Here is an 18,329-nt window from a genome sequence, read left to right on the forward strand (position 1 = left end):
TAAATGGTTCGAACGTAAGGAGAGAGGAAAAATTGTGGAGAGGAGAAGAAAAAAAAAAAACACGGAAGAATTAAATGATATATATTTTATTCATATAAGATAATTCAAAATATAAATGTCAAGGAACTTGTCTGACCCTTTTCTTACGAAAGAAAAATGAACATTATTCGATATATATTTATATATATATATATATTTCTAATAACAAAATTCGTAACGCAAATATCGTGCTCGTTACAAGTTTGCCGTTTAACTTACAACTTAGGTGTCATAAGATGCAATCGATGAATTTCGACGAGCCGTCGGTAAATCTTTTATTTTTGTTACAACAGAGAAGCTTTCACCCAATCTCGCTTACAATTATTCGCGATTCGATGGGCGAAACCACTTATTGAATATTTTTTTAAGTACAATACAAGAAGAATTACATTTTGTCCGTAATGTTTCTTTCGAAATCAACAGAAAAAGAAAAGAAAACGAAATATATTTTATTAAGAATACACAGACAAGTTCTTTTTATACATAATTCTCGTAAAAAAGAGACACATATACTATTTCTAAATCGCCTGTCTTAAGGCTAGTGTATATGTATGTATGTATATGTATATCTATACATACATATATATGTAATTAGTATAGAAGTATAAATATTATTCCTAAAGTAATTCTTTTTCTGCTATAATTTCTGATATAAATATTACTCTCTGCATTTCAACTATATATTGTATACAATATACAGTATGCAAAATAGAATATATATTGCATACAATATATACTCATAGTTTTTAAATGTGCCTTGACTCCGTTTGTGGTATATAAAGGTCTATACATATTATAGTGTAGTTGTACGACGTTAATTTCTAGGCTGCCGTAGCGATACGGTAACGATCCCATCCGATTACAAGGACTCGAATTAGGAAATCGCCATTGAGAAGCTCGTATCTGTTACCGATGGAATCGTTACCTTCATTTGTATAATTTAACAATCTTCGAGGTATAGGTACAATGAACTCGGAGCGCATCATTGCTTCGTCTCTGTGCTCGCACAATATTTCAAACTAATGCAAGCAATCGCGGAACGATATTTGCAAATAATATTTCATTAATAATACAGGGTCGACAGTTCCAACGTAGTATTTACAGTCATATATATATGTGGGCGTATATATATGCAATAGTCGAACTTAAAACGGATATAAAAAAAAAAAAAATCACTCAGAAAATTTTTCTTTTAACATTTCTTTTCTATTTTTTTTCACGAATTTCCGTTTCTAATAATAATAATTTATGGTCATCTAACCAAAATCACAAAAAGATCACCACATAAAAAAAGTTACTCTAAAATTATAAAATTTCTTTTGCGCGATGTTAGACATCTCCGTAAATTTTATGTCGCCGTCAAGTTTCGAAGTGTCAATTTTTTTTTTTGAGAGCATCGAGAACGAAGCTTAGACGAAGCAGATTCTCTTGTTAAAGCAGCTAAGTCTCTGTAATGCTTCGCGTTTATCGTCGCGACGAAAGAATACACAATGCCGCCACGAAGAAATACAAGAACGCGATATGAACAATGCGGAGCGTGACCGACATTGGGTCCTTCTTCGCCATAACGTGCGAACGATCGACGAACATCTTCGTGTCCTATTTTTTTTCCCCTTTTCTGAAATTGATTTTCTTGCAAAAATAAGAGATTCTATCTGTATATAATATATACGTATATCGCAGTTCAATGCTGTAAGATATCTCGTATGCCATTTTATGTAATTATATAATATATATATATAAAACACATATATAATTATGTATATATACAACACATATATAATTATATATGTATAATTCATATTAACGTCTATTCTAATTCTTTCTAATTCTTTCTAATTTCTTGCAAGCTTAGTTATATAATCGATACAATTCTTATTCATCCTTTTGCTAGTGTGCCATTATCGGCATGCATAACAGTATCTATTTTGATCGCCGTTAAATTTCTCGTCTGATTATCACAAGAAATGATATTTGGTAACGACGACGTATATATAAAAATAAAGAGGATAAATAAAAAATATCTTTCCTTGCTTTGAATAAAAAATCTAAGTTACATAAAATATACATTCATTTTATATCTCACTCTATCTCACTTCCATCAAGCCCCTCGTCACAATTTCTTTTGTCATTACCGTAGTGTCATCTTTTGAAACTTTATAAGGATATATTAACACAAATCTCAATTGCAAGATCTGTGAGTAATAATACGTATATATATAATATATATTCGATTCTTTTATTTTTTTTTCCTTTCATATATAAAACACTCCCGTATAAACGATCGTTAGGTACAGCATCGTATTATTTACACGTAACTGTAGAAATTAAATATTGGTCACGTCTCGAGAATCTACGTTTTTATCAATTTTTATTTATTTTTTTTATTCAATATAATTTCGCCGATTAAAACTCAGTGAAAACTGCGAATCGCTTGCGACGAATAACAGATATGGAGCTCGACGGAGTAAGCGATACATTGGTATACAGAACATTTTATTTCACATTTCGGAATATATTTTTGAAAATCTTAAAAAGAAAACAGAGAAATAATTCATTCAGCTAGTATCGATTTAACAATTATATCACAAAAATTATTAAACATGTGGTTATAAAAATTCAATACTCCCTCTCGTCATCTACGATACTTTCGAAAGCGACATTTAAATGAGAAATGAAACATCCTGTATACACTTACATTCACAGGAAATAGTAAGCCTCACTCCGATGCCGCGTAAAAAAACTAGGAATTCGACGAAAGTGAAGAAAGAAAATTAATTTTCTAAGCTCGCGAAAAGCTCACTTCCTTCTTGACAAGGAAATCTAGTAAGGAAAGTATGTGTATAGGTGAAAAAAGAGCGAGGCTCACGTGCCCATGCTTATTATTTAATATATTCATATATTTATAATATAATAATAATAATAATAGTTCCCCTTGTTTTAAGTTAAAGCTAGATCGACATAAGTCGTTTACAAAAGCTAATTTTTTTTCCTCTCACATAGCATCTATATAATTAAGCTACATGAAAAGGTCAACGGTCTCTCTATTATCTTATTAATTTTAAATTTCTAATATGTACTAGCAGGTACGTGTGTACTCTTTATAACGGACGCGAGGTGTTCGTTTCGAAATATTCAATTGCAAGCAATTGATATAGTTACATTAATTTGCAGTAAAAACAATTATGCCTCTGCCTTCAATAATTTTTTCTTATGTATACAGAGTAACAAACTTAACAAAAGAAGATGAAAAGTTTCGAGACTTCGTAAAGGAATAGGATATAAAAACGAAAACTACAGGCTACAAGTAATCTATTCGCGAGAGCGATTTTCATAATCCTCGACATTAGGTCAAAAATTAAATTCTGCTTTAAGTCTCCAAAACGGAGCTTAATTTTTGAGCTGTCGTTTCGAGCGTGTATAAGATTATGAAAATTCATCGAGATATCAGAATGGAAAAAAAAAACAACAAAACACCATCGCGACCGACAAATCAGCATGTATTATTTTTTTTTGTCTCTGTTTCGGCAGATTTCAATGAAGATCTTTGCCGAGAGAGGATTCAGAAAAATCTAGTCAATTAAAAAAGAACAATTTAAAGGAAAGTGTGAAAAAGGGTAGAAGAAATATTTCTTTTTTTTTTTTTTTTAACAATCTAAGACCGTCGACAATGCGATGTCGACTTCGTTTTGCTATTTGCACTAAATACAGCTATGCGGCTGAACAGCCGATTTCAGTCGGATAAACATATTAAATTCATATTATTTGGCACGATTCAGAGAACTCACAGGTCGGACACACGTGCAAGCAAAAGAAAAAAAATTAAAAAAAAGAAACAAAAAAAAAACAAAAAAAAATATACGACAAAGCAAGGGCTTACGCGAAAAGGCTTCCGTTTTTCGTCGAAAACGGAATCTGCTGCGAGGCAAATATGTATATATATTTTTCTATATCCTTCGATCTACGTTCTTCCCGACTGCCGTCAGAAAACTATTGTATGGTCGCCCGTGTTCCGAACTGCATTACTACGTTGCGTATATTACTATGTTTTGTGTGTGTACTTATAAATATATATATTAAACTTGGGTAGCGATTAAAAATATCCCCGTGTCGTTAAATTAATAATAATTCCTATTTAATTCAACTGTATTCGTTTGCGTGTCATGTGTGTTTCTCGCGTATACGCACGCGTGCTGGTGTGTATGTGTCATTAAAATGTCAGTACGTCTGATTCCTGCCTTATTACGAGTCTCCCGCTATCCTTCTTTTTCTTCGTTTCTTGTCTACGAGACTGTGCCGTTACATCTCACCGCCGCCCTAACTCGGCTACTTCTCTTTGACGCCATTGTAATTCTATTTATAATTTGAATTTAGACTACTTGCGACCGAAGCTGCGCACTTGTTACACGCGTTACGCGTGACACGGCTGTTGTACAATGTATTAAGTGAGTGTGTGAAGCGTCTGTGTATGATCTCTCGAAAGGTCTTCACTTTCGCATTTATCTTTCGTTTAATTTTTCTATAGTAAAAAATATGCATACAAACGAATACTGTTTCTCTATAAATGTAATGAACACATTATGTTGCTTTTCCTTCTTATTCTTGCCTTCTTTATATCTGTAACAATATAAAAAAAAAGGACTTTCTTACACCTGTGTAACAATATAAAAAAAAAAAAAAAAAAACTTCGCTCGAGGACACCACGCTTTCGCATCTTCGATCGATCGTCTGCATGTCAATCGTTTGTATGACATACATAATTATGCATATTTATATCTGCCGGTATTGTTAAGAAAAAAAAAAAAAACGCTAGTATAATCATGTACACGTATTTTATGGCATGATTATGTATGATATACGGTATCGTGTATGTGCGTAGTGTATGCAAACTAGATGCATGGTATCGATGCTTTGTACCGAATCTCATCGTCCTTTCGCAAATCGTACAAAAGCTAACACCGTGCAACATGCATTTCTTGACACAAGTGTCAACGCGGCGCACGTTGCTACAATAAACTAAAGCCGATATTACAAGAGTAAATATTATTATAATGGTAATAATGTTAATAAATGTTATTCACTCGCGATTAGAGCATTGGTACTCGTCAGATAAAATTTTAATCGCCAGCAACGAAACGTGAGAGAGCGATATATTAATGTAAAAATTTATACAACTGACGGATGAAAATTTCTCTACATGCATGCATGTATGTGTATATGTATAATATTACATGATATACGAAATGCATATATATTTGAACGGAACAAGTCAGAGTCAGAAATACCCCCAAAGACCGACGAACTGGTTGGAAACCGGTAGTCAGGTCGTTGAGCAATATCGTGATAAGACCTTTTCTGACGGCTCGCGCGATTCGCTTTATCTGAAAATTAAAATGCGTTTGCCGATGACTCGCCGATGTGCAACAAGTCAGGCAAGATCCTCGACAAAAAGCGGAAAGTGAATCACTGATTATAATGTTAAAAACGTGAAAAAGGGATATCTCGTAGCCAATTGGAAATAGGACTAAAAAATTATCGTTCCTTTTCCTTTCGACTTAGATTTCGCTATCTTAACAATAATCGTGATTTTTATCGACAGTTGTATCAATTTTTTGGTATTAATTTGTCAACTCGGTGCGCTTCGTTACCGACAACATAATTATATCGTCGCAGATAGACAAATAATCGATTTAAAAAAAAAAAAAGAATAATCATTCTTTTGTACGTACCCTTACATTTTTTTCCGTTTAATTCACGCATCAATCGTTTGCGAGGAATCGGAACGATGCGTGCTTCGTCACATAATTTTTAACTTTTATTTTCTTTACGGGAATACCTAACGATTCAGCGAGTTCTTCGAGTTCTTGCCTTCTCTTAATGAGCGCGTCAAAAGTCCTCTCGTTGCCTTTCGTGATCGGCTCCCACATGTCGATATAGTTTTTCGCGTGTTTCAATATCGATACCTTCGACACCTTTCTATTTTGCGCGATTTCCGGTATGCTTTTTCTTAATTTGTCGAAACTGGCCTTCATGTTTTCTCGCCGCAGTCGCTCCATACAATTGTGATTGTATCTCTTTTTCGCTTCGTCGTCTCCGCCGTCTTGCTGAGACAAATTTTGTAAACTGTCGGCTAGCTGATCGTTGCGAACGCGGGCGCGTTTTAGAACGGGGCCAGGTTGATCGTTCTCGCCTTCTGAGAATAGTTGTGCGGTTTGCGCGGTCCTTTTCCGTTTTGCGGAATTCGGTCCTGGCGGTCTACCACGAGGTCTACCTCGAAAAGTGGAGGGAACACTCACGTCCACTTCGTCTTCGTCCAATGCATTCGCATCCGTTGCATTCACATACGTTACGTCCGCATCCGTTGCGTTTGCAGATTCTGCTGTCTCTGCAATATTATTGCACGGGGTTAACTCGTCGTCGTCGTCGTCGTCGGTCTTTTGCCTCAAGTTGCCCAATGACACCACATCGATCTCCTCGTCTGCAACAAAAATGACGGATTTCGTCTGTTAAATAATATCTCGCGTATTGAAAGATAAAACTTCGCGCAAACAGCATAAATACGTAAACATCAGACACAGCGTGGTAAACAACTTAATAGAATTATGCATAATACTATTAGTAATTCTTACAGTAAACTGATCGGTATCGGTATCGATTATTCGAAGGAAAAAATAAATAAGCGTAGAGGATTAAGAAAAAAAAAAAAAAAAAAAATTAAAAAAAAAACAAGTCAGAAAGTTGCTAACATTGGAATGATTCAAATCGTAAAAGCAAAGGATAATTAAAAGTTTTTGGCAACGAGTCTTTTCGAGATTACGTGATCAAAGAGGCGTTCTGGATAACACATAAAACTGTGGGCGTTTCTGCAAACTATGCCACTCGCGATGCCTGGCACAATCGATGAAAATCCAGTTGGTCCGGATTCTTCTCGGACGCGACCCGCAAGCTCGACAAGGGCACTTCCGTAATATGATTCAACGATGTCGCATTCGCGCGCGCGAGAAAGATCGTCTCTCTTATTTCTTTTTTTTCTACCAGCTCTAACCTGTTAGCATCTCTAAATTGTTGTAGTATAATTCCATTGCGACGATGATTTCGCATTCGCCGAGCAGTTTATCTTATCTTTATTGAGTCAACTCTCTCGTTCGGTATTCGAAGTGATTCATACGTAATAAAGCGCAATAGGCTGCTATTAACTTATTATGTACTCGGTCTTTCTGTGTACTGGAGCCGCGATTACATAGAAGTCTCTCAATTCGTGTCTCTATTCATAAAGCCCGAATCTGGCAAATCGTCGTAACAATTTCTCTTTTGATCAAAATTTTATACGGAAAAACATTGACGCGACGCGCGCGTGCTTCATACTTTTTGCGTTTAATAAACTCTTCGTCGAGTCCCTCCGTGCCAAGTCTTATCGGTAATTTTGTACTACGGTCTCGCGTCCTTCATAAGTCGCAAGACAGTCGTGTGCGCACGCAAGGACGTCACGCAACTTCGTTTCTTGCGTTTATGGCGTTAATAATAAGAGTTTGACTGATGAGAGCGTTTGACGGCCTTCGAAATACTTGTCGAATAACATATACGTTTAATCGCGTTAAAATATAATTTTTTTTAATTAAAAAAAAAAAGAAAAAAAGAAATAATACGCTTGCTTCCGTTAGTAACAAAATGTAGAGCACGAGAAGAGCGGTTGGCACTGTACGGGAATACGCGTTAAATTGTGCCGCTTAAAGAGAAATTCAATCAGCGCTGTTCATTTAGGAGCTCCGATCTTCCAGCATGCATGCCCTTTTTGGCACCGCTCCATAGGTGCCGCAACATTTTAGCCCCCGAGCTCATAAACGAGGACAAGCGGAAGGAGACACTCGAGGCACGAGGAAGAAAAGCGAGACGTCTGTCAACCTCGCGCGCGCATCTATGCACGTGCACGAAAGCGGTCGCGCGTCAGGGCGCTTCCACGTGCTTGATGCATTCAGACGTACGGACCTCGGTCGGATCTGGCGCGAGGCCAGGGCGTCGTCGACCGTCGTGGAAAAGGCGCGAAACGTCTAAAATAGCGGCGCAACCGACCAAGTTAGTACGCGAGACTCTGATTTACTTGCACTAGACTCTATTCCGGCACCGCGGCGACTGCGATTCGGCTTTTCCCCGCGGTAAGACTCTAAATAACCACTCGATAATCACTCGGCGTATAACGTCCACTTGACGGCAGGTACTTAAGAGATAAACACTTGATAACAATTGACGGATAATCGCTATTGCAAATATTGAAAATTACTGCCTCTCTCAGTATTATTCAATCGCACCCAAATTCCTAAGCACACACCTTTTTCGCGCGCCACGTAATCTTCCGTTTCTCTTTTATTTTTTTTAGAATTCATAAGTATATAAAATAAATCGAGCTCTTCAACAAAAGTTTCTCGGCCCTCTTTTCCCTCGCTCTCCGAAAAAGAAAAAGAAAAAAAAAAAAAAATCATTGTGTAAATATCCTGGCCGAAGGAGCGTCTCGAACTTCTCGCGATGCTCCGCAATGTTTGCGATACGTATTTAATTAGTGCAACGCGTACGTATGTGTGCGCGAGGCAAGCGAGGAGAACGGGGCTCGAGCTAGAGAGCTCTGCCTCGTGTGTGACGGGAACGCGGAAGTCAGCCGACGTGCAATTGAGCGTCGGAATATATGCTAATAATCGGACGACAACTCTAGGCGCAGCGGAATTTATTTGTATTAGTGCCTGCACGGCGTTCGCACGTATGTATGTGCGCCGTGACGCACGCACGCACGCGATAAAACGCCGGCAATACGGGATTACATAGCGAAATGTGTTCGCTCTCGGTGCTGGAACGATGATCCGAGTTACGTTGCGCGTAACGACTAATTCATTAACCGGTAATCACCAACTGGATCTTCTCCGCAATAAATGCTAAGACTAATTGTAGATTTCCCGAGGATATCGCGATAAATAACCGAAGACCGGAGCGAGCGTTAGCTCGATCCTTCCGGCGATCTGCGAGGCGAAGATCACTATGATACTTAACGCTCCGACTTGAATCACGACGATAATTCTTTCCGCAAATTGCGGACGCGCGGTCATTCTTATTCGTCTCATATTACAGCCATCCGTTGCATATTACAGCCTCGCTCGCGCGTATAACGTGACGCGTCAAGTTCCGACGTTACGTGAAAGATCGGCATCGTTTTATTAAAAAAAAAAAAAAAAAAAAAACGGAACACCACGTGCTAAAGGAATTCACCTGACTCCGGCAAAAGTTATACTTCATCTCGCGTTCTTTTTAAATCCTATTTCGTCTCACTCCTCTTTGACCCTTGTTCATCTCGTTTTACAAATATCGGTATCTTGCGGATGAATAATGTCACACGTGCCGCTATAAAGAGGCCGCAGAAGTGGTCGGCGGTCCGTCGCGATGTAAGCGCGCGGCATGCACCGCGGCGGCGGGGGTTAGGAGGGATCGGAGGACGGCGGATCAAGTACTCCGCGAGGCCAGAAAGGGGGAAAGGGGACGATCGACGTCGGAGAGGGGCAACGTCAATTCGCGGCAGCACGTGCAGCGTAAGAACGACCTTGGGGGTCAGTGCTCTCCGCGTAAGCAGGCCATAGTAGTACGTCGACGCAAATCGATCGCCTCTCCTCTCTCTCTCTCTCTCCCCCTCATTGAGATAAGCGACGCGACGTCGAAGAGGCCCGAGGGGAAGAACGGGATGAGAGGACAGGCAGGAGGACGAGGGACGAAAGGGGAAAATTCCTCCGCGCCGTATCGAACGCAAACGCCACCGTTCAGGGGATGTTTGGGCGTGGATCCTACGCTTCGTTTTTCAGGTGGTATCTCCCGTTCTCGGCTCCATCTCTCGGTTGCTGACGCTTCTCCGTCTCTCTCTCTCTCTCTCCTTTCTCCCCTTTCGCGAGCAACGCGCGAACGCGAAATACGAGGACGAATAGATACGGCGAGATAACGTGCTTAGAATACTGTTCGACTACTCAAAGAATATATGAACGGTCAAAGTGACAATTGATATAATCAAAGATTGTTAACATGATTAAAAAAGAACTTTTATTCATGCTAGGCGACGAGAAAAAAATTCTTCAATAGAAATAAGGACGTTTGGTTTTCGTTTTTTTTTTTAATTTTATTCCAGTTTCTTCACCGATTATTTTAAAGTCCACCTGTTCGAGCTGTCGAGCAAAACTTACGTTCCCATTAGAACCGTACTAGACCTATGTAAAATTATGGACGTATATTCTTCGAAGATAACAGATAATGAATAGTGTACGTAATAAAACTAGTTCAAGGGAACGCGTGTACTATTTTTTTTATTAACGATAAGATTAATCTGTCACTCTAATTTAAAGTGTCGCATCTTTACGAATTAAAAACCGATCAGTTAAAAAAGATTTAAAAAAAAAAAAAAAAAAGAAGATAAATATAGATACTTTTTGATAAAGGGAGGAGCTAATCTAATCGGAATGACGTGTAGCAATTAAGGGCCGAACAGCACGTTATGTCAATTGGACCGTCGAAAACGATAGATGATACTCGAGCTTAGTGTTTCGTGCGATAAATATGTAAGTCCCCCCGGTACGACCCGCGGCGGCCCGTCCACTGATAACACCGACTGATAACGGAAGATAAATCGTATCTTCATGACCCGCGCGAACTTCCCTTCAAGAAGCTTTACATAAAAGTTCCACGAATCGTTGTCATTCATGGATTATCACTTTCTCCAGCGCCGCATACGGCGCTCGGAGATCTAGGCGAGGTCCAGAGGAGATCTTCCTCTAGCGATGATCTACTTCTGCCGACCCCGCGTGAACTCTCTTTCTATTTCGCTCATAAAATTGCCGTTTTCCTTGCGTCGTCAGATCTTTCGCGCCTCTGCGTCTTATAAATTAATATTCCTCGTCCTCTTTCGATTTCGACCGTATCTCGTCATTTGAGATTCGTGATATTCGTTACAAGACTTTAAAAATAATTAACTTCATTAAAAATAAAGATAATTACTTTCCAATCATTTATAAAACTTTTCGACAGCCGAATTTTGTCTCCCCAAATGTCTCTTTGACTCGAAGTACGAAAAAAAAAAGGAAAAAAAATTTGCAAAATTTTCCACAAAAATCGCGGAATTATCTTGGCATTCAGGCAAAGTACGTCAAGATTGCCGCTTGTATTTTAAATGAGGCTCGAATGACGATCCTTTTCCTCGTCCCACATATGCGAACGTGATGGCACGTTTCTCTTCCTGGTCAATCGTATATAAGACGAAGCCATAAATCGCTTCATGCCCGAGCCTCGTGATGTCTTGTAACCAACAAGCTTCCAATCCAGTTACGAAAGCGAGCACCGCGAAGGGATTCGTCTGATTCGGTGTACTCGTCGGTGCCGAAATAAGGAATGGTAATGAGGAACACGTACAAATACCTTATAAAGACCAACGAATGCGGCACTGTGCGTCGATACGCCCACGTTGTCTGTGAATCGAGTCGCCGGGTCGGGATTGCGCAAGCGGAAAAAAAAAGGAAAAAAAAAGGAAAAAAAAAAAAAAAAAAAGAATTTTGTGACGACTCTGTCAATCGCGCCGTTTTGTTTATTCATACGCGGGTGATACGATTAGCTAGTGATACCAGAGATAGGTAGGGAGAGGTATCTTTACGAGGTACAATCGGCTGGAGGTGTCTGGAGGGAATAGTATCGCGGTCGACGTCCGTCCCGGTGACCAGCCGTAATCAGAGCACACCCCCGCACGCCAATAACCGGCACGTCGCATTAACGAGGAGCATCGGGATAATTCCATCCCGTTCCCTCGCGAGAAAGTGCGGCCGAATGAATCACTCCGTGCCTTCTACATGCGAAAGTAGGCGTCACGAGTATCACATCGGTACGCGAATTGCTTTGAAACGAGACTCCAGTCTCGCCGATACGATCGCCATGCTTTCGTAAAATGTACTGACGGGGACGGTGCTAAAGTTTCCGCGAGTCGCGCGAAATCACTTGCCGGCGAGGCTCGCGCGACGACTCGTCGATAAATTTAGCCGATCTCGTGGAATATTTCGCAATGTTCAGTCAACGCATTCAGGTGATACTAGAGGAAGACGGAGGAGCGCGGCATCTCTCCGCACGGGCCGCTTACGGAAAATGTCAATTTACTTTCGCTGCCATTTCACATCTTTCTCTTTCTCTATCCTTTTCACCTTCCTATATCTTTCCCGCTCCTTTTCTTTCCTTCTCTTGTCTCTTTCTCTCTCTCTCTCTTTGCCTCTTGGCATTCCTTCCTCGTACCTTTCTACCGCGCTATCGTTTCGAGAATAGACGAGCGACTGGCATACCTCAGATGAGAAATGCAATAAGAACGAAAGGACGACGAGACAGCAAGCCGATCGAAAAGAGAGAAAGAACCCTTAATGAAGGACAAAATAATCGTGAACGTGAAACGTAAGCGTTGCCATATTTTCTACATTTTATCAGTCTTTAGGAAACAATGCATATAATTAAAGATTAAATTAATAAAACATTTAACCACCGGGTTCAATTCCTGTTAGCAACATTATTGAATTAATTGACGGCCGAGCCAATTAAATCGAAAGATATCTAAAAACGAATACATTTCTATTTGATTAAAAATTTTTTTGCTTTCTAAAAATATTCGAGACGGAAAAAAAAACGGGGAGAATCAATTGGTTAACCAAAAAAGTCGAGATGTTATCAACGATGCTGAGAGCCGGCATTTTCAAATCAGATGTTGTCAGTCTGACATTTCGAGCATTCGACCCGTTCTCTTAATTGCCGGTGCAAGAGTCAAGGCGTCCTGGTTAGTCGACTAGACGATTTTTTTTTTTTTTCCTTACCCCCCTTTCCCTCCCTTTCGTTATCTCTTTCTCTTTCGTTTCCACAACGGCAACCGGAAATGGTTGTGCAAAATCGAAATGCGTCGTGTCTATGTGGGAATAACCGATAAATCTGTTCAACTGAAAATGATAATTACGGTGTTATCTAAGCCTTCGGAATACCATTTAAATAACTAGATGGATTTAAAATTATAATGACGACCGCTACGCGTAGGGGTATTACTTTAAGCAATGCAAAGCAGGCATTAACTCGTATCGCGATTCTAAACTTAGCTCACGCCGGCACATGCGTGATATTTTCGCGCGTAATAGGCAAAATTTAACGCTTTCTTCAATTATACGCACGGAAATTAGCGACGATATCAACACGAGGAAATCAGCTTCGCGATACCGAGGCCTTTCGCGGTGAACACTTTTGCGGGATTTATAGGCCAACGGTGACGTTTGAACGAAGAATTCGACTGTACCGTTTTATTACTCCGGAAAAAAAAAATGCGACTCGCAGTTAGAAAGTCCCGAGAGCGACTTCAGTGGGCGCTCTTGCTACGGCGGTTATCCCGGAGTCTCTCCCACGCGGCCGCAGTTAATGAATGAATGAATTGCGTCATCTTACGGAGATGCGCTTTTATGTACAGTCCCTGCACAAAAATAGACACCCACTTGTTCCACCGAAGGAAAGGCGTAATTGTACTTTGTGGGAGGAGGAAGTGAGAAAAAGAGGAAAATGAAAACGGTGAAAGTGAGAAAGTACTTTATTGTATTTAATTAAAAAAAAAAAAAATTTAAATAAGTGATAGTATTATTTACAGATTTAAGATCTCTTTAAAAGTAATTAAGAAACTGCCGAAATTGCAAAAGATACAAAAATTGAAAGCAAGTTTCTCTCACAGGAATCGTTTCATTTAATATTAAAGTCGCAGCAATCGAGAGACTATGGAATATTTCAAACTCCTAAAAATAAACTATTAAAGATAAAAATAGTCACGGTGGCGACGCGGATGGTTTGACATACAGACGGGAGAGAATGAAGGAACAGTTGGTTTCTAGGTTTCCGCTTAGAATAGAATGTTAACTAATACCTTCGCAAGATGCCGAACCCGTCTGCGCGCAGAACCGATACTGCAAAATTGTTTTGCAATAACCAGAAGGCGCGTTACATTCGCGGTGAAACTGCATTTCAATGATATTAGAATACAACCCACGTCAACCGCCCGTATTATATACGTATTTTAATAATGGACTGCCTGACATTTTCCTCACTTTCGTGCGATGGCTTTCGTAATGCTACGTTAGTCAAGATAAATTCAGCACCGTGTAATTATTCTACCTATTAACGTACCAATTTTTCTTCTCGCGATCAACCGGAGACTTTGCGAGCAGTCATTTTTTTTTTTTTTTTTTTTTTACAGCAAAAGAATGTCGGAATATATCAATTCTGAGCGCAGTATTTGGAATAAAGATAATATCAAGAATGTTACGAGGTGTCGAAATGTAGATTAGCGACATTTATCATTATTTTTACACAAGTCAGAAAGCAATAAAGAAAAATAAAAAATTAAAAAAGAAAAAGAAAAGGGATAAAAGATAAAGTTTAGTCATTGTGGCGGGTTTAAAAATCGCGGAATTAAATTTTTTTTTTGCGATAGATACTATGATCGAAGTTCGACGAATAGGTGGAAAGTCGCGCGTTTTACCTGTTTCTCCGAAATCGAAATTGACTTTCAGACGTGCATAGCAGCACGCGCTTGACTGCCGCCTGTATTTGCGAAATGCGTGCGAACCCTGATTCCAATGCGACGCGCGCAAGCAACGACGTTCCAACGCGTGACTGACTTTCCTGGAAGCTTTAAGCGAGGAATTTGCATGACGAACGGAACCCGCGGTACGGCCTATACCATCGATGGAAAACGAACCTGGACGGGATTGCGAATACCACGAAAGGTAGCTTTCAAACGTAAGACGACTTCCTTGAAGCGCGACGGTGTGTAAATTGACACGGACTTATATCTCATTAAGGCGCGTGAGAAAAATTGTCGCCAATTTGTTGTTAATTATTTTCGTAAAATATATATTTTTTTTTAATTTTTTTAACAACTTCTTAAAATGCGTCTAGAGGCGGCGAAGAACCCGCCGTTGAAAACTGATCCACTGGCCAACGTTAATCACGAGATTCCGAGATACGATCTCGATACAACGAGCAAAATGCACTGATTTTTTGCTGGCCCGCTCGGCTATCCCGGTCCTCACCTGGTGATTAATCTTGCAAGACGCGAGATCGAGCGGCCAGGGTTCGAGTTCGTGGAATTTTACGATCGTCTTTCTAACCGGGAATTTCCTGGCTCCCACTAACGTTCCGTCGGCTTCGTCACTATCGTTGTCGACTGCACATATCGTCGCGTTTGTAAGGCCTTCAGTGATTACCGGCGCTATACTTGGCGCCATGAGCGTGTGCACACTTCCAACTTGGCGCGATTTACGTAAGAGGAAAATTCACAGAAAAGTGATTACTCACTCAGGGAATTGAATTACCGCGCTCTTAAATGTTTATGCTCGAATTGATTTGCTTAATCGTCGAACGAATATTTAACAATCGCTCTGTTCGTGCGAGTGTCCATTTAATTTTATTAAAATCGTATCGAAGACATTTATTAAACAAATGCGAGAGAGAAAGAGAGAGAAAGAGAGGTCACCGTATCGCGAGAAACGTAGAAGGACGTCATTCGTACTATGAAGAACCGTCGGTGCGAGCGGGAAGTTATTACGGGCAATTGACCGATCGTGAATGAGACACGCTCGCTTTGACGCGCGCCAGGATTCAATTCTCAGCGATGAATCATCTCGCTGTAGATCGGCACGTTGAATCACGTAGAGACGTTCGCTTTTCCGAGGAAAATTCAATTTTTAGTTTCGCCGTTTCTCTTGGAGTGCCTCCAACTTTGTAACGTTAGAACGTCATACGTAGAGCTTGCTCGCCAATGGCTCTTCAAGGAAATGGCAATCGAATGATCTACGAAATGCAGATAAACTAAATTCCAATAAGCACTTCTGGCGACACCGTCATTTATTATTGCGGACGCTGTTTTATTAAATAACCGGAAATAGCGCTGACGTGAAGTAACCCCTGTCAGGCGCGATATCGCGCATAAGAAAATTAATTCCAAATTTCTTTAAACAGCGATAACGATTTATGAAAAATCACGATTGACGGCTGTTTTGTAAAAAAAAAAAAAAAATTGCTGTTTATTTGCTTTTAGTTTTTTTGCCCCGATAAGAGTGTTTTGAGTAAAGCAACGCGAAAGGCAGATGCCTTAGGGGCTACGTGGCCGCGCGATACGCCGTTGAATATTCCCCGTCACACGATGCACGACTGCGGCACGAATGGCAAAAAGGCTTAACCGCATTCCGGCGACCATTTAAACCACCGCGGCGGGGTCCCACGCTTGACCGCAAGCGGCGATCGAGCCGGCAAGACCGGCCGGCCGGCCGGCCGGCTATCGGTTGACGTCACTTGGTACCGCGCGACCTTCGAGTTCCCGCGCGATCGAACACGCATGCTCCATCGATCCTCTTTGGCCGGGCGAGAGGAAGACCGCGCTCGAAGAAGCTCTCGGCATCGTTTAGAAAGCCGCTCGACAGACGCCGCCCGATTTATAACCGACAGACGTCCATCTCGAGCAAATATGGATAAAAATGATGAAAGTATTCTCTCAGGAGATTTTTTCTTTTTTTTTATTATCTTAATTGCGTTAAAATAATGTAAATACTATTGTATAATTTGTTAGAGTTTTGTAAATTTTTTTGAACCCGATATGTATACATTAGATTAAGCGATCACCTGTTTGAAACATTTTACGAGTGGAACAAGCGCGTGTAATCCGGCAAGATAGCTACTTATCCTTTCATCGAGACATATGTATGCGCATTTTCGTTTAAGAATCTGTCTTCGTAAATTGCTTACTTAATATATATGTTGCCGTTCGCGCAAGAAATGCTCATTGGAATTTTTTATGGCGGAGCGCACATTAATTATGCACACTCTCAATTAAGATGCTGGAAATAAACGCAGAATTCGCGCGGAGGTGCCGGCGATTTAATATCTTAACCGCAAGACGCACGAAGATGAGATCAACGGCGGTACTCGCCCTAAAATTCAGATAATGAATCCGTTAGTTCTTATTTCTTTGTACAAGAGTACGGTCGAACACATGATGGGATCATGAAAACTGTTCGTGAGTATAAAAAAAAAAAAGAAAAAAAAAGGGCACCATACGGGCTCAGTTTATCTGCCGGATGTCGGGCGGCGTCGTATCTTCTACGTAAGAGAGTAACCCACTGCGAGAAAAACAAAAAAGTAATCAATGTGACCCTCTCCCGGATGAATGGAAGACAAGAAGGCCGTCGGTGCAGAGGTCCGCGAAGATATGAAAAAATAGCAGTGTTCGGTTTCCCCTCCTTCCCGTCCAAAAAAAAAAAAAAAAAAAGGTCAATCGATGGCAATTAATCAGATCCCGATAAGGGAATAAATCGGTCCGCTCCTCGCAAAAGTCATTTTTATATAGCTCGCGGGATGGGCGGTGATGATTACGAGCGCAGGGCCAAAAAACGGTTCTCATGACGGGCACACGCACACACATCGAGCGTCGAGCTAATTTACGAGCGCGATTACGTCTTCGTGAATCGGTACGTAAGCGGCACGGGAGAGAGAAATGTACATCTCGCGCTAAGTGTGGCCATGATTCTTGGCCCGCGATAACGGCAAACGCAAGTTTCATCATGAGAGCCGATTAAAAAAAAAAAAGAAGAAAAAAAAAAGAAGAGAGAAAAAAAAGGAGAGAAAAATCAGGCGGTCACGCTTACCGCTAAAGACAGGCATAAGACAAAGTTATCGGCGGTAAAGTATTGAAAAGTGGTAATTTGTAATTTCTTGTTCTGATCCGACAACCACCTGTGCGCGTCCCATCGACTCGGCCGGATCAAAACCGTCGACTTACGCGTCAGTGAATCGGCCAATTACCAATTACAATCGGACAACGTCAAGGTTGGAACCTGCGACGTGTCCGGTCACATGCCACCATCGTCGTCCCATCGCCTTGGTTAGGCCCATTGGGATCCAACGCTGTGGGTCCATTAACGAGCTGCGGGTAGAGAGAGGAAACGCGGCACTTTTGAAGGAGGACCCGCGCCGAACGTCCCGCTGCCTTTGCCGTTTGTGAAGCGCCGTTCGGCGCTTCGCACTTCTCGAGACCTCCGCAATGACTGCTATTTAAGCAATTCGTGACAATGTTGCGAGATTGCGACATCCGACACTAGAGGCGTCATTCAGATCCGCCGCATCTGACGATTCTAAACGGCACGCTTCCGTCAAGATGCATTTGTTCTCCAACGACAGGCCCGGCTGTCACTCATCGGCAAATTTAATCGAACCCGAATTAA

The 18,329-nt window shown here is 40.7% G+C and overlaps 1 protein-coding gene across 2 annotated transcripts in view; it reads right to left on the minus strand.

Moving 5' to 3' along the window:
- Window positions 1-66: 66 nt before the first annotated feature.
- The window catches only part of Myc, a 28,128-nt gene continuing 9,865 nt past the window's right edge, over window positions 67-18,329 (minus strand). Inside the window, exons 3-4 of one of the 2 annotated variants that reach the window (XM_070668353.1) lie at window positions 5,775-6,517; window positions 67-4,656 (exon numbers count right to left, since the gene is read on the minus strand). In XM_070668353.1, the coding sequence (XP_070524454.1) occupies window positions 5,799-6,517 (719 nt within the window). In that variant the 3' untranslated portion in view covers window positions 67-4,656; window positions 5,775-5,798. Of the gene's footprint in view, window positions 4,657-5,768; window positions 6,518-18,329 lie in introns of both variants that reach the window. The other variant, XM_070668352.1, reaches the window with a different exon arrangement.

Source organism: Cardiocondyla obscurior, linkage group LG17 (genome assembly GCF_019399895.1).
Source record: "Cardiocondyla obscurior isolate alpha-2009 linkage group LG17, Cobs3.1, whole genome shotgun sequence".
In the NCBI taxonomy this organism is placed as follows: domain Eukaryota; kingdom Metazoa; phylum Arthropoda; class Insecta; order Hymenoptera; family Formicidae; genus Cardiocondyla; species Cardiocondyla obscurior.